The sequence below is a fragment of the Anolis sagrei genome, chromosome 6 (assembly GCF_037176765.1).
Source record: "Anolis sagrei isolate rAnoSag1 chromosome 6, rAnoSag1.mat, whole genome shotgun sequence".
Taxonomy (NCBI): Eukaryota; Metazoa; Chordata; class Lepidosauria; order Squamata; family Dactyloidae; genus Anolis; species Anolis sagrei.
In genome coordinates, this window is record NC_090026.1 from 46,711,811 (window position 1) to 46,724,855 (window position 13,045).

General features: G+C 44.1%; 1 protein-coding gene across 1 annotated transcript in view; it reads left to right on the forward strand.

Moving 5' to 3' along the window:
* The window catches only part of MYO1D (myosin ID), a 280,311-nt gene extending 271,087 nt beyond the window's left edge, over positions 1-9,224 (forward strand). Inside the window, exon 22 of the mRNA XM_060781183.2 lies at positions 4,851-9,224. Coding sequence (XP_060637166.2) covers positions 4,851-5,007 — 157 coding nt within the window. The 3' untranslated portion in view covers positions 5,008-9,224. The remainder of the gene's footprint in view (positions 1-4,850) is intronic.
* The last annotated feature ends 3,821 nt before the right edge of the window (positions 9,225-13,045 follow it).

Sequence of the window (13,045 nt, forward strand, 5' to 3'; positions counted from 1 at the left end):
AGCTTTTCAAATCTCTATTATGTTTTCCAACGAGGTAGCTAATTCGGTTTTTCACACTTAGGATTCATCAAGAATTCCAGTTCTAATCTGTTGCCAAACCATTACTTCAGTCTGGTTGATGTTTCTCATTACCCTGCATATAAATTAATCCACTCAGTATTTGTTTATGTTAATAGCAGTGATTTTATGAATAATATCATAGAATCATAGAGTTGGAAGAGACCTCATGGGCCATCCAGTCCAACCCCCTGCAAAAAGCAGGAAAATTGCATTCAAAGCACCCCCGACAGATGGCCATCCAGCCTCTATTTAAAAGCTTCCAAAGAAGAAGCTTCCACCACACTCCAGGGCAGAGAGTTCCACTGCTGAACAGCTCTCATAGTCAGGAAGTTCTTCCTAATGTTCAGATGGAATCTCTTTTCTTGTAGTTTGGAGCCGTTGTCTCCAGGGCAGCAGAAAACAATTTCGCTCCCTCCTCCCTATGACTTCCTCTCACATATTTATACATGGCCATCAAGTCTCCTCTCAGCCTTCTCTTCTTCAGGCTAAACATGCCCAGCTCTTTAAGCCACTCCTCATAGGGTTTGTTCTCCAGACCTGCGATCATTTTAGTCACCCTTCTCTGGACACATTCCAGCTTCTCAATATCTCTCTTCAATTGTGGTGCCCAGAATCATTTCTACTGTTGAATTTCCTCTGAACGTATTGACTATAAACATGTATTGTCAAAGGCTTTCATGGCCGGAATCACTGAATTGTTGTGAATTTTCCGGGTTGTATGGCCATGTTCCAGAAGCATTCTCTCCTGAGGTTTCGCCCACGTCTGTGGCAGGCATCCTCAGAGGTTGTGAGGTCTGTTGGAAACTAGGAAAGTGGGGTTTATCCACAGATATATAAACATATACTCTGTGTGTGTGTGTTTGTGTGAAATTCTAGATTATATATATGTGTGTGTGTGTGTGTGTGAGTGAATGATAGTGTTGGATACAATGCTAGCTTAAATATATTAGTTTCTTACATACACACAATTCTGTTCCTTTTAAGAGTGCAAAATGTTGTCCCGACACCATCATGCTCATATTAAAACTGCTTCTACGAGCACCTATGGCCTGTTGCAGCTGTATCACGTGTCCAGCTATGTCTGCTAAGACACTGCGAAAATAGCAAATTAATCAGGGATTTTCCGTGCACCTCATTGTGGCGTACGTAAAGAAGTATTAAATACCTGGAGCGGTGGAAGACTTTGCCTGCTGACCTGATGGCACCCTGGTCTGACAGAGTGTAAAACATTGTGTGCCTTTTTTTATTTTTGTCAGGCTGTTTCTTTCAAAGAAAGGATTGTGACCATTCACAGCACAAGCTTAAGCATACTTTTGCAAAAGTAAGACCCATTGAATTTCACGACTCTTTCCTTCCCCAGGATGTGTGCATAAGAATAGACCCTAAATAATGTACTAGGCTTTCCTCCTTCTTTCTAAAAGTGGGAACTCAATTTCTGTAGGAAAGCATTGAAAAAAGACAATTAGCAGAGGTGTGCGAAAGGAAACCAAATCTAGCAGTGTTTTGTGAAAACCCTTTTTTTTAAAAAAGTGGGATTTGTCCCCCCTTTTCAAGAAACAATAAAAGGCCTTTTGGAAAAACCCAAACAGACTTTAGCATGTGTTGTCCAAGGCCGTTATGGCTTCAATCACTGGGCTGCTGTGAGTTTTCCAGGCTGTATGGCCATATTCCAGAAGCATTCTCTCCTGACGTTTCACCCAAATCTATGGCAGGCATCCTCAGAGGTTGTGAGGTCTGTTGGAAACTAGGCAAGTGGGGTTTATATATCTGTGGAATGACCAGGGTGGGAGAAAGAACTCTTGTCTGTTTGAGGCAAGTGTGAATGTTGCAATTGGTCACCTTGACTAGCATTGAATGACCTTGCAGCTGAGCAAAGGCAGGCTGAGCAAAGGAAGATAGATGCTTTTGAACTGTAGTGTTGGAGGAAAGTGCTGAGAGTGCCTTGGACAGCGAGAAGATCCAACCACTCCATACTTCAAGAAATAAAGCTTGACTGCTCATTGGAGGGAAGAATAGTAGAGGCCAAGATGAAGTACTTTGGCCACATCATGAGAAGACAGGAAAGCTTAGAGAAGACAATGATGCTGGGGAAAATGGAAGGAAAAAGGAAGAGGGGCCGACCAAGGGCAAGATGAATGGATGTCCTTGAAGTGACTGGATTGACCTTGAAGGAGCTGGGGGTGGTGATGACTGACAGGGAGCTCTGGCATGGACTATGAAGTCACGAAGAGTCGGAAACGACTGAATGAATGAACAACAACAGCCAGATTTTGTTCTTGTTCATTGTTTCCTCCTTTCTGTTGTAATTGTCCACGTGCTTGTGGATTTCAGTGGTTTATATATCTTCTCCGCAGATATATAAACCCAACTTGCCTAGTTTCCAACAGACCTCACAACCTCTGAGGATGTCTGCTATAGATGTGGGCACAACATCAGGAGAGAATGCTTCTGGAACATGGCCATATAGCCCAGAAAACTCATACCAACTCAGACTGTAGCATCTTTTCTCATTCTTGCTAACTGCATTTTTTACTTCCTGCATTTAGCATTATTGTTAGATATATGTGGGAGGAGGTGTTCCTCAGAATTGCCACTTCCTGCCTTCCTGCTTCATTAGAAACACCAACATGGGATGGAGAGAAGTCATTTTAAAATTTAGTATCCAAATTTAGTAGTTCTGGATGGTCCATACTCCTGTCCATATATATTAATTTAGCACTAAACCCCATGAAAGCCAATAGGATTTACCCAACGGCGAGTGTGTGTAGAATGAAAGCCTAATGGGGATTATACTAGTTCACTAGTTACTTTAAAATGAATCCTGTGTTTGTGTTTGTGCTTGTTTTAGTCTATTGTTTCCTCTGGAGATTTGCTCAAGCTGAAACCGCATCAGAAAGACTCTAAACTCTTGTCGTTTGGTCTGCTGTCAAAGCCAAGTCATTAAAACAAATGCAAACAAGGTCTGTTTTAAAACTTAGAGGGCCTGGTCCTCTTGGATTTGTGCACTGGTTAAATTAACTATAGTTTGAAGCTTCATATTATAGCCTCTAAATGTTTAAACCATGATGTTGGAATGTATTGCGCTAAGTGTATTTCAGCCAAGTCCAATGCAGAAGACACAACAGCATTGCACCCAGGCAAGAGGAACAGTTTGGGACCCGCCTACCTGCGCAACCGCATTTCCGCTTACGAACCCACATGATCTCTTCGATCTTCTGGAGAGGCTCTTCTCCCGCCTGCATTGCAAGTGCAACTTGTGGGGACGAGAGATAGGGCCTTCTCTGTAGTGGCCCCCCGGCTCTGGAATTCACTCCCCAGGGATATTAGGCAGGCCCCTACGCTGGCAATCTTCAGGAGGAACCTGAAAATCTGCTTATTCCAAAGTGCCTTCAGTGATTGAGTGTAAGATACTCCCTGACCAACTTTGCACAAATTGACCTCAGAAGCACTTTATTTTATGGTTTCTGCAATTAAATCCTTCCTCATCCCTGGATCCTCCTCCCTGATAATTTACATTGTCCTATCTCCCAGTGTTTTAAAATGTTATCTTTGAATTTGGCCCTGCCCAGTGAAAATCTTTTGTGTTTCCAATAGTTGATTTCATGTTGCTGTGTCGTTTATTATATTGGTTTTCTATTTTATGTATTTTATTTTCTGGTTTTTTTATGCTTTTGTGTTAAGTTGTGTGTATTGTACCGATGGGCGTGGCCTTATGTAAGCCGCACCGAGTCCCCCTGGGGGAGATGGAGTGAAGTATAAATAAAGTTTTATTATTATTATCATACTAGCTTGGGGACCCGGCGCTGCCCAGGTAATTTGAGAAAAGCATTGTGCACTAAGGTTGGTCTTTATCAGTTATTTATGCGGCTCACAGTGCTCTCAGGAAGTTAGTGAAGGTACTGCAAGTCCCATCGTCCATGGTCCATCGACCTCCAAACAGCACCAGGATGTAGAGTGGGTCATGGGGGCTCTGTGTGCCAAGTTTGGTCTTGATCAGTCACTGGATGAGGGTTGCAGCAGTCTTGGGAAGTGAGTGGATGTACTGCAAGTCCCATCATCCATGGCCCACCCTCCTCCAAACAACAGTAGGATGTAGAGTGGGTCATGGGGGCTCTGTGTGTCAAGTTTGGTCTTTGTTGGGGGCCGCAGTAGTATGTGGGAACAAAAGGGGTGGGGAAGTACTACAAATCCCATCATCCATTGTCCGTCCTCCCCCAACCCTCACCAGGATGTAAAGAGGGTCATGGGGGTTATGTGTGCCAAGTTTGGTCTTGATTGGTCATTGGATGAGGGTCGCAGCAGTCTCGGGAAGTGAGTGGAGGTACTACAAATACCATCATCCTTTGTCTGTCCTCCCCCAACTTCACCAGGACGTAAAGGGGGTCATGGGGGTTATATGTGCCAAGTTTGGTCCAGGTCTGTCACCCGTGGACTGTGAAAGTGGCAGCCAATCAGAAAGCTGCCACATACACCTTCCTCCGCATACAAACACTGACTTTTATTATATACATAGATTATTATACAAGGTGTCTCATTTTCCCATGGCTAGCATTGATGGTCTTGTCAGAACTGTGGCTGAAGGCAGTTGTATTTTCTTTCCCTTCTCATCCGCCTGATCCCTTCTAATCTCTGTTGTTAATCACTGCCTCCCAAGCTGCTGGGAAGTGGCGGAGGTGATCTCTGAAGTTCAAGATGACCCTTTGCAGAGCACATCCCGTTTCTTTTGCCCTCCCCCACAACTCCGTCTGCCTACTATTAACCCTCTGTCATTTTTCTGTCTCGCCTTGCAGTGAGAAACGCCGCCTGCAAGTGAGCGTCACCAACCCTGTCCAGTGCAGCATGCATGGTCGGAAATGCACCGTCTCCGTGGAAACCAGGATCAACCAATCGGAGCCAAACTTCACGAAGGACCGGGCAGGCTTCATCCTCTGTGTGCCTGGGAATTAGCATGACTTCTGCAAGGGAGGGAGGCGGAGGGAGAAAAGTCCCCCCTTGGAGCAGCCTTTTGTGTCTTGAATCTGGTGGGTGGGGAGGGAGCGGGGAGAAGAGGAGTCGAGGGGCTTGTCAAGATATCCCCTTGCGACACACATCTAGACACCTGTAAAGCTCTACAGACGAGGAGCATAAATTGCCTCCTTGATGATGCCGGCTGCGATGATTTTAGAAATGGCTTCCGAGCCATTTTGTACCAAAGTGCCTTTTAAGAACCGTTTTTACATTCCTCTGCCTTACTTCTCCTGTTCCTCCCTCTCCTTGTACTGAAGATTGTTATATTATTCATTCTTGAAGCTCTGATCAGAGCAACCAAAGCCTTACTTGGGAGGGAACAGGAGGGACGCACTTTCAATTTTACCGAGACCAAATCTTAATTTTTAATGGGAACTATTTTTAGGGAGAGACACGTGTTCATAACCCAGGGACAAGGGCTGGAGCAATCATTCCTCAAACACATCCTTGCATCTTTTACCCCCCAGGAATGTTTTGCCTGATCCCATGAGAGAGCAGTAGAAATGGTTGAGCAAAATACCTGAGCAAAGGCTGAACTGTATTCTAAAAACCATACAGTTATACCCCAAACTTACTAGTTGACCTACATTAGCAGCTGCACATAATAATTACCAGCATAACGTTTTCTTTAACACACACACATACTTGATATGATATGGCATTAATCCTCCAGTCCTCGGGGATAAATTTTTTTAATGGGAACTATTTTTAGGGAGAGACAGGTGTTCATAACCCAGGGACGAGGGGCTGGGGCAATCATTTCTCAAACACATCCTTGCGTCTCCCCCCCCCCCCCCCCAGGAAAGTTTTGCCTGATCCCATGAGAGAGCAGTAGAAATGGTTGAGCAAAATGCCTCAGAGCAAAAGCTGAACTGTATTCTAAAAGCCATACAGTTATACCCCAAACTTACTAGTTGACCTACATTAGCAGCTGCACATAATAATTACCAGTATAAAGTTTTCTTTAACACACACACATACTTGATATGATATGGCATTAATCCTCCAGTCCTTGGGGGGAAAAATTAATGGGAACTATTTTTAGGGAGAGACACGTGTTCATAACCCAGGGACGAGAGGCTGGGGCAATCATTCCTCAAACACATCCTTGCATCTTTTCCCCCCCAGGAATGTTTTGCCTGATCCCATGAGAGAGCCATAGAAATAGTTGAGCAAAATGCCTGAGCAAAATGCCCCAGAGCAAAAGCTGAACTGTATTCTAAAAACCATACAGTTATACCCCAAACTTACTAGTTGACCTACATTAGCAGCTGCACATAATAATTACCAGTATAAAGTTTTTTTTAACACACACACATACTTGATATGATATGGCATTAATCCTCCAGTCCTTGGGAAAAAATTTTTTAATGGGAACTATTTTTAGGGAGAGACAGGTGTTCATAACCCAGGGACGAGGGGCTGGGGCAATCATTTCTCAAACACATCCTTGCGTCTCCCCCCCCCCCCAGGAAAGTTTTGCCTGATCCCATGAGAGAGCAGTAGCAATGGTTGAGCAAAATGCCTGACCAAAGGCTGAACTGTATGCTAAAAACCATACAGTTATACCCCAAACTTACTAGTTGACCTACATTAGCAGCTGCACATAATAATTACTAGCATCAAGTTTTCTTTAACACACACACACATGCTTGATATGATATGGCATTAATCCTCCAGTCCTCGGGGAAAATTGCTTTTAATGGTAACTATTTTTAGGGAGAGACACATGTTCACAACCCAGGGACAAGGGGCTAAGGCAATCATTCCTCAAACACATCCTTGCATCGTTTTTCCCCCAGGAAAGTTTTGCCTGATCCCATGAGAGAGCAGTAGCAATGGTTGAGCAAAATGCCTGAGCAAAAGCTGAACTGTATTCTAAAAACCATACAGTTATACCCCAAACGTACTAGTTGACCTACATTAGCAGCTGCACATAATAATTACCAGCATAAAGTTTTCTTTAACACACACACATACTTGATATGATATGGCATTAATCCTCCAGCCCTTGGGGGGGGAAAGCATATTCACACTGTGGATTTGATCTTCTTGCAATACAACCCCAGTGCCTTGCTAGCCTCGCAGTCTGGGTGGTTCTAACTAGATGCCAACAGACCAATAGAAAAAGCACCAGCGTTGAAATATATTTTGCAACACCACCACCCCTTTTGTGATGAGCTGGCAACCAATTCTTTTCAACCATTACTTTTCAGATGCTTCTGCTAGTGCAAGCATTGGAGCCCATTCCTTGGGCTGGTGCATATTATGCTTTATCGAAGCAGCTGGTGTCGTTCTGGCCAGTGTAATCTTGTGTAGATGCCTTTTGTTGGTTGCAGTTGCTGAGCAGTGATGCAGCCTTGTTAGCAGGCTTTTGTTTCTTCTCGTGCCAAAAGGAGCGTGCTTTATTTGACATGGAGGAGGGAGAGAGCTTCCAGCGTCTTGAAAGGCGGGAGGAAATGTGTTATTCTGGGTCACTTCAAAAAAAAAGCCTGTGGCAAATAATAAGTAAACCAAACATAACCAAACTGGCACTGCAGGTCAGGTCAGGTTGGGATGATTTAACTGTCTTATGAGGGCACACGATCCACTTTTGTGGCAGGGACGGCAAGGCCCATGGCTTCATGTCATGATCAAGCATGAGGTGGAGCACACTGTCACCCTTGGGGAGAAGAAGTGAGATAAAAGGAAGTCTTTCTACAGCCATTCCTAACCATTGCTTGGTATCCTGTTCGTGAGTTGTGGCATAAGCCCAATTTACACTAGTGTAACCATTTTTTGTGTTGTGAGTTGTGGCATAAGCCCAATTTACATTTTGGGAGCCTTCGGTGGCGCAGTGGGTTAAACCACTGAGCTGCTGAGCTTGTTGACCAAAAGGTCACAGGTTCAAATCTGGGGAGTGGTGTGAGCTTCCGCTGTCAGCCCCAGCTTCTGCCAACCTAGCATTCGAAAACATGCACATGTGAGTAGATCAATAGGTACCACTCCAGTGGGAAGGTAATAGAGCTCCATGCAGTCATGCCGGCCACATGACCTTGGAGGTGTCTACGGACAATGCCGGCTCTTCGGCTTACAAATGGAGATGAACACCAATCCCCAGAGTCAAACACAACTGGACTTAATGTCAGGGGAAAATCTTTACCTTTACCATTTTTTGCAGAGATCAGAATTCCATATTGACTTTTCAGTGACCCAAATCTTCCTCCAAACCTACCTTTTAAGCACCACAAGCCCCCCAACACATATTGCTGGAGAGCAGTGGGATCAATGGAGGTGCATCCCATCTTTTTTCCTGTAGTTTGACATGCAGTGAGGATATTATCTTCTACTTGAGTGTTCCTGTGGGCACATCAAGGAAAAAAGCTGGACATTTCTATGTTAGTTCTCTCTGCTCTCCAGCCATATGGAAGTGTCCATGTTGGAATGGTTCTATCTCTTTAAATACAGTGATTTCACTGGGAGATGTTAACTACACAAATGTAACTACCGTATTGTCCAGCATAGAAGGCGACTGGGGGTATAACACGACCCCCCAATTTTTCAACACAAAATACAGAATTAGGGATATACTCGCTGTTTAAGACAACTCCGCATTCCATGGAGCTGGGGGTGATGACCTGCTGGGCTGTCCCTACGGCCCCTGCTGATCTACCCACTCTACGTTCAAGGCCCACGTCTGCCCCGCCACTCACCTTCTCCGAAGGCCACTGGGCTCGCCTTAGGCCCAAGGAAGCGCCTCCGGATGACGACTCCAGCAGCCCTGAGTGGCAACATGCCTGGGATGTGCTTGCTGAGGCATTCTGAGAGCGGTAGGAGTCAGGTAACTACGGCTCCCAGAATGCCTCGGTGAGAACATCCCAGGCATGCTGCTGCAGAGAGTCGGCGTTCGAAGGTGCAAGATGATTCCCGGCAGCCCTGGCAACTCCTACAGCTCTCAGACTCCCTGCAGCCTCGGCAGCAGCATGCCTGGGATGTGCTCACAGGCATTCTGGGAGCCGTAGTTCCCTGATTCCTATGGCTCTCAGAATGCCTCAGCGAACACATCCCAGGCACGGCACCGCCCGGGGCTGCTGGGAGTCGTCATCCAGAGGCACAAGGAAGCGCCTTCAGATGAAGACTCCCAGCAACGCCGGCAGCAGCATGCCTGAGATATTCTTGCTGAGGCATTCCGAGAGCCATAGGAGTCAAGAAACTATGACTCCCAAAATGTCTCAGCGAGCACATCCCAAGCAAGACGACGCCGGGGCTGCTGGGATCCATCCGAAAGCGCTTCCTTGGGCCGAGAAGAGCTCGGTTGCCTTCGAAGGAAGTGAACGTCAGAGGTAGAGGAGGGCTATGAAAGTAGGGCAGGGAGAGCGGGGACAGCCCAGCGGGCGATCACCCCTGGCCATACGCCCTGCCACTCCTCCTCCCTGTGCCCTCACTCCGCCCTCCTCCTCCCTCCCTCCTAAGATAGTTGTATTTTATTTTTTCTTTTAATTATTATTATTTTAATTTTATACCCACCATACTAGACGTCCCCCGACTTTTCATAAGATTTTTCAGGCCTAAAAAGTCGTCTAGTATACCGGAAAATACGGTATGTGCCAGGCATACATCTCTCAGTGCAGGATCTCAGCCATTCCCTTTTTTGGACTACAGTAAACTGAAATATTTAAGTTCTGTTCATGTTTCTGCATCATGTCTTAAGAGGGATGAACTCTCATGACTTCTCCTTTGAGCTTCAGTTTTCCAAGAAAATCATGATGTTCACCCCTTTCCCTTTTTTAAAAACAATAGTTTGCCTGGATAATGCAAGAGCCAAGTCTTATAGTATCTTTAATATGCTTTTAAGTGTGGAGATGTAGGTGAATACTGCTTGACGTCTTTAGCTAGTCGCAGATAGAGAATGACCGTACTTCCAGCTTGTGTGGAGCCCATTATCCGTCCCTGCATTCATTCTCACAAAGTCAAGGCTACCCATGCTGAAAGATATTCTGGATGAACCTTCCTTCTGAAAAGAAATTTGGCTGCTTGTCAGTCTTGCCAAGAGACTCTGTTGCCAGAAGCAAACTGGGCTTGTCCCAACCTCCCTTCCACCCTCTTCTTTTCTTCTTTCCTAATTACCAGCGTGCCTTCCAGTTTCCCCTTTTACAGCAGCCACTTTAGCCACAGAAACTTTTTCAGTTAGCACCTTTGTATGGTAACCCAATGTAATGGCTGTATTTGAATAATGATAGAAGTCAATAGGATTGTATGTTGGAAAAGACTCTCCAGATCTGTAAAATTAGCTATATAATATGTGATGGAGTATTTTTCTTGACTTAAATGAATATACAGTATTTGTGCCTTTTTTCTGATTTTCCTGTGTGTCTGTATTTGAGAGAAAGAGACGTGCGAGAGAGAATCTGTGTGTGTCTTGGTTTTATCGATCTATAAATTAACTGTTTCTTAATTGTATTTTGATTTTAAGCCTGGGAGAATAATGTAACGAACATTTTAGAATGCAGTTTATACAGAAATGTTTGGCCCAAACCCGTTATAATTAAAATGTATTTTGTTTACATAATTAATTGCAATAAACAAGAGGGCTCAAGTATACCTAAAACAAAATCTGTTTTTATTGGGAAAGTTTATGTCAATATCTGGAGCAGGGGGCCTCAAACTATGGCCCGGGGGCCGGGTACGGCCCTCCAAGGTCATTTACCTGGCCTTCGCTCAGGGTTAACCTAAGTCTGAAATGACTTGAAAGTACACAATGACAACGACAACAACAATCCTATCTCATCGGCCAAAAGAAGGCCCACACTTCCCATTGAGATACTAATAAGTTTATATTTCTTAAAATTGTTCTTTATTTTAATTATTGTATTGTTTTTAAGTGTTTTTTTACACTACAAATAAGATACGTGCAATGTGCATAGGAATTCTTTTTTTTTTTTTTTTCAAATCATAATTTGGCCCTTCAACAGTTTGAGGAACTATGACCTGGCCCTCTGTTTAAAAAGACCCCTGATCTGGAGCAACAGCAGCATTTGCTCTGAACTAATACTACTCACTGGAGCGTCATACAAGGAGCATACCACCCCTCTGTTATGCCAGCTCCATTGGCTGCCGATACAGTTCCAAGCACAATTCAAAGTGCTGGTTTTGGCCTATAAAGCCCTATACGGTTCTGGCCCAGCATACCAGTCCAAACATATCTCTTTCTACGTCCCATCTCGGAGTTTAAGATCTTCTGGGGAGGCCCTGCTCTCAATCCTGCCTCTGTCGTAAACGCGCTTGGCGGGGACGAGGGACAGGGCCTTCTCGGTGGTGGCTCCCTGTGGAATTCACTCCCTGGTGAAATTAGATTATCAGTGTCCCTCATTTCCTTTAGAAAGAAGTTAAAAACGTGGATGTGCGACCAGGCCTTTGGGTAATCTTGCTGACAGTGACAGTGACAATGATGACAATCACTATGGAAATGGACCATGGACATGCTGGATGGAGTCTCTAACGACAGAATTCGGCTTAGATAAGGCCACCAGACTGTTATTTGGTCTGCTCCTGACACGATAAATAAATCAAACTGCAATTTTAGCACATACCTGAGTTGATGCTTTCATAGGTCATGGAAAAAGAGGGCTCTTTCGCACAAATTGTGTATTGTACACATTCTGAGTGGTAGCAACAAAAATATTGGTTCAGACTTTTCTTTCCTAAAGACTTCTAGATGTGTTGAACTACAAATTTCACAATCCCTTAGCAGTCCTGGTGGTGAAGAGAGATCCACCTCTCCAGAGTAATGTTTGTCAGTCAAGTGGATCTCTACCTAGAGTCCCTCCACAATCAGGTCTGACAAAACTTCTGCTCAAGTCTTAAAAGCTTCTGCAAGATCAGAGGAAACAAATAGGATGGATTTGCTTCTCGTAAAGCTATTTTGTGTATTTCAGAATCCCAAGGTGTCATTGTCAGCATACCTTTTTGCAAATCTGGTACAGCACTTACACTACCTCTCCTTGTTCTAAGTATGAGATCTACTTCAACTATTCAATGTCTTGTGTATGGAGATAAAAAGAACTACTATAATAATGAATACGGAGAAATATATGACAACAAATAGGAAGAACAAGAGACCTCTTCCACAAGATCTGAGAAATCAAAAAGAAATTTAAACCAAAAGTGAGGATGCTACATGAATAATACATTACAAAGTAGAAATAAAGAGAAATAAAACTCCAAAGACTTTATATAAAAGAGATGAATAAATGTCAGAATCGTTTCAAGAAAAACATTATGAAGACAACGTTCCCATTTTAGAAAGTGGAAGCTGCACTTATAGCACGTTTAAGAAATAAATCACAAGGAACAGATAGTATACCTCTATAACAGGTTCAGTCTAGATAAGGCATAGGCAAACTTGGGTCCTCCGGGTGTTTTGGACTTTAACTCCCACAATTCCTAACAGCCTCAGGCCCTTTCCTTTCCCCCCTTAGCCACTTGAGCTCTAGAGCTTGCTCTAGAGCAGTGGCTCTCAACCTTCCAAATGCCGCAACCCCTTAATACAGTTCCTCATGTTGTGGTCACCTCTAACCATAAAATTATTTTTGTTGTTACTTCATAACTGTAATTTTGCTATTGTTATGAATTGTAATGTCAATATCCGATATGCAGGATGTATTTTCATTCACTGGACCAAATTTAGCCCAAATTTGAATACTGGTGGGGTTGGGGGGGGGGGTTGATTTTGTTTGGGAGTTCTAGTTGCTGGGATTTATAGTTAACCTACAATCAAAGAGCATTTTGAACTCCACCAACAATGGTCTTGAACCAAACTTGGCGCACAGAACTCCCATATTGGAAGGGTTTGGTGGGCATTGACCATGAGTTTTGGAGTTACAGTTCCCCTACATTCAGAGAGCACTGTAGACTCAAGAAATGATGGATCTGGACCAAACTTGGCATGAATACTCAACATGCCCAAATGTGAACACCAGTGTAGTTTGGGGATACAGAC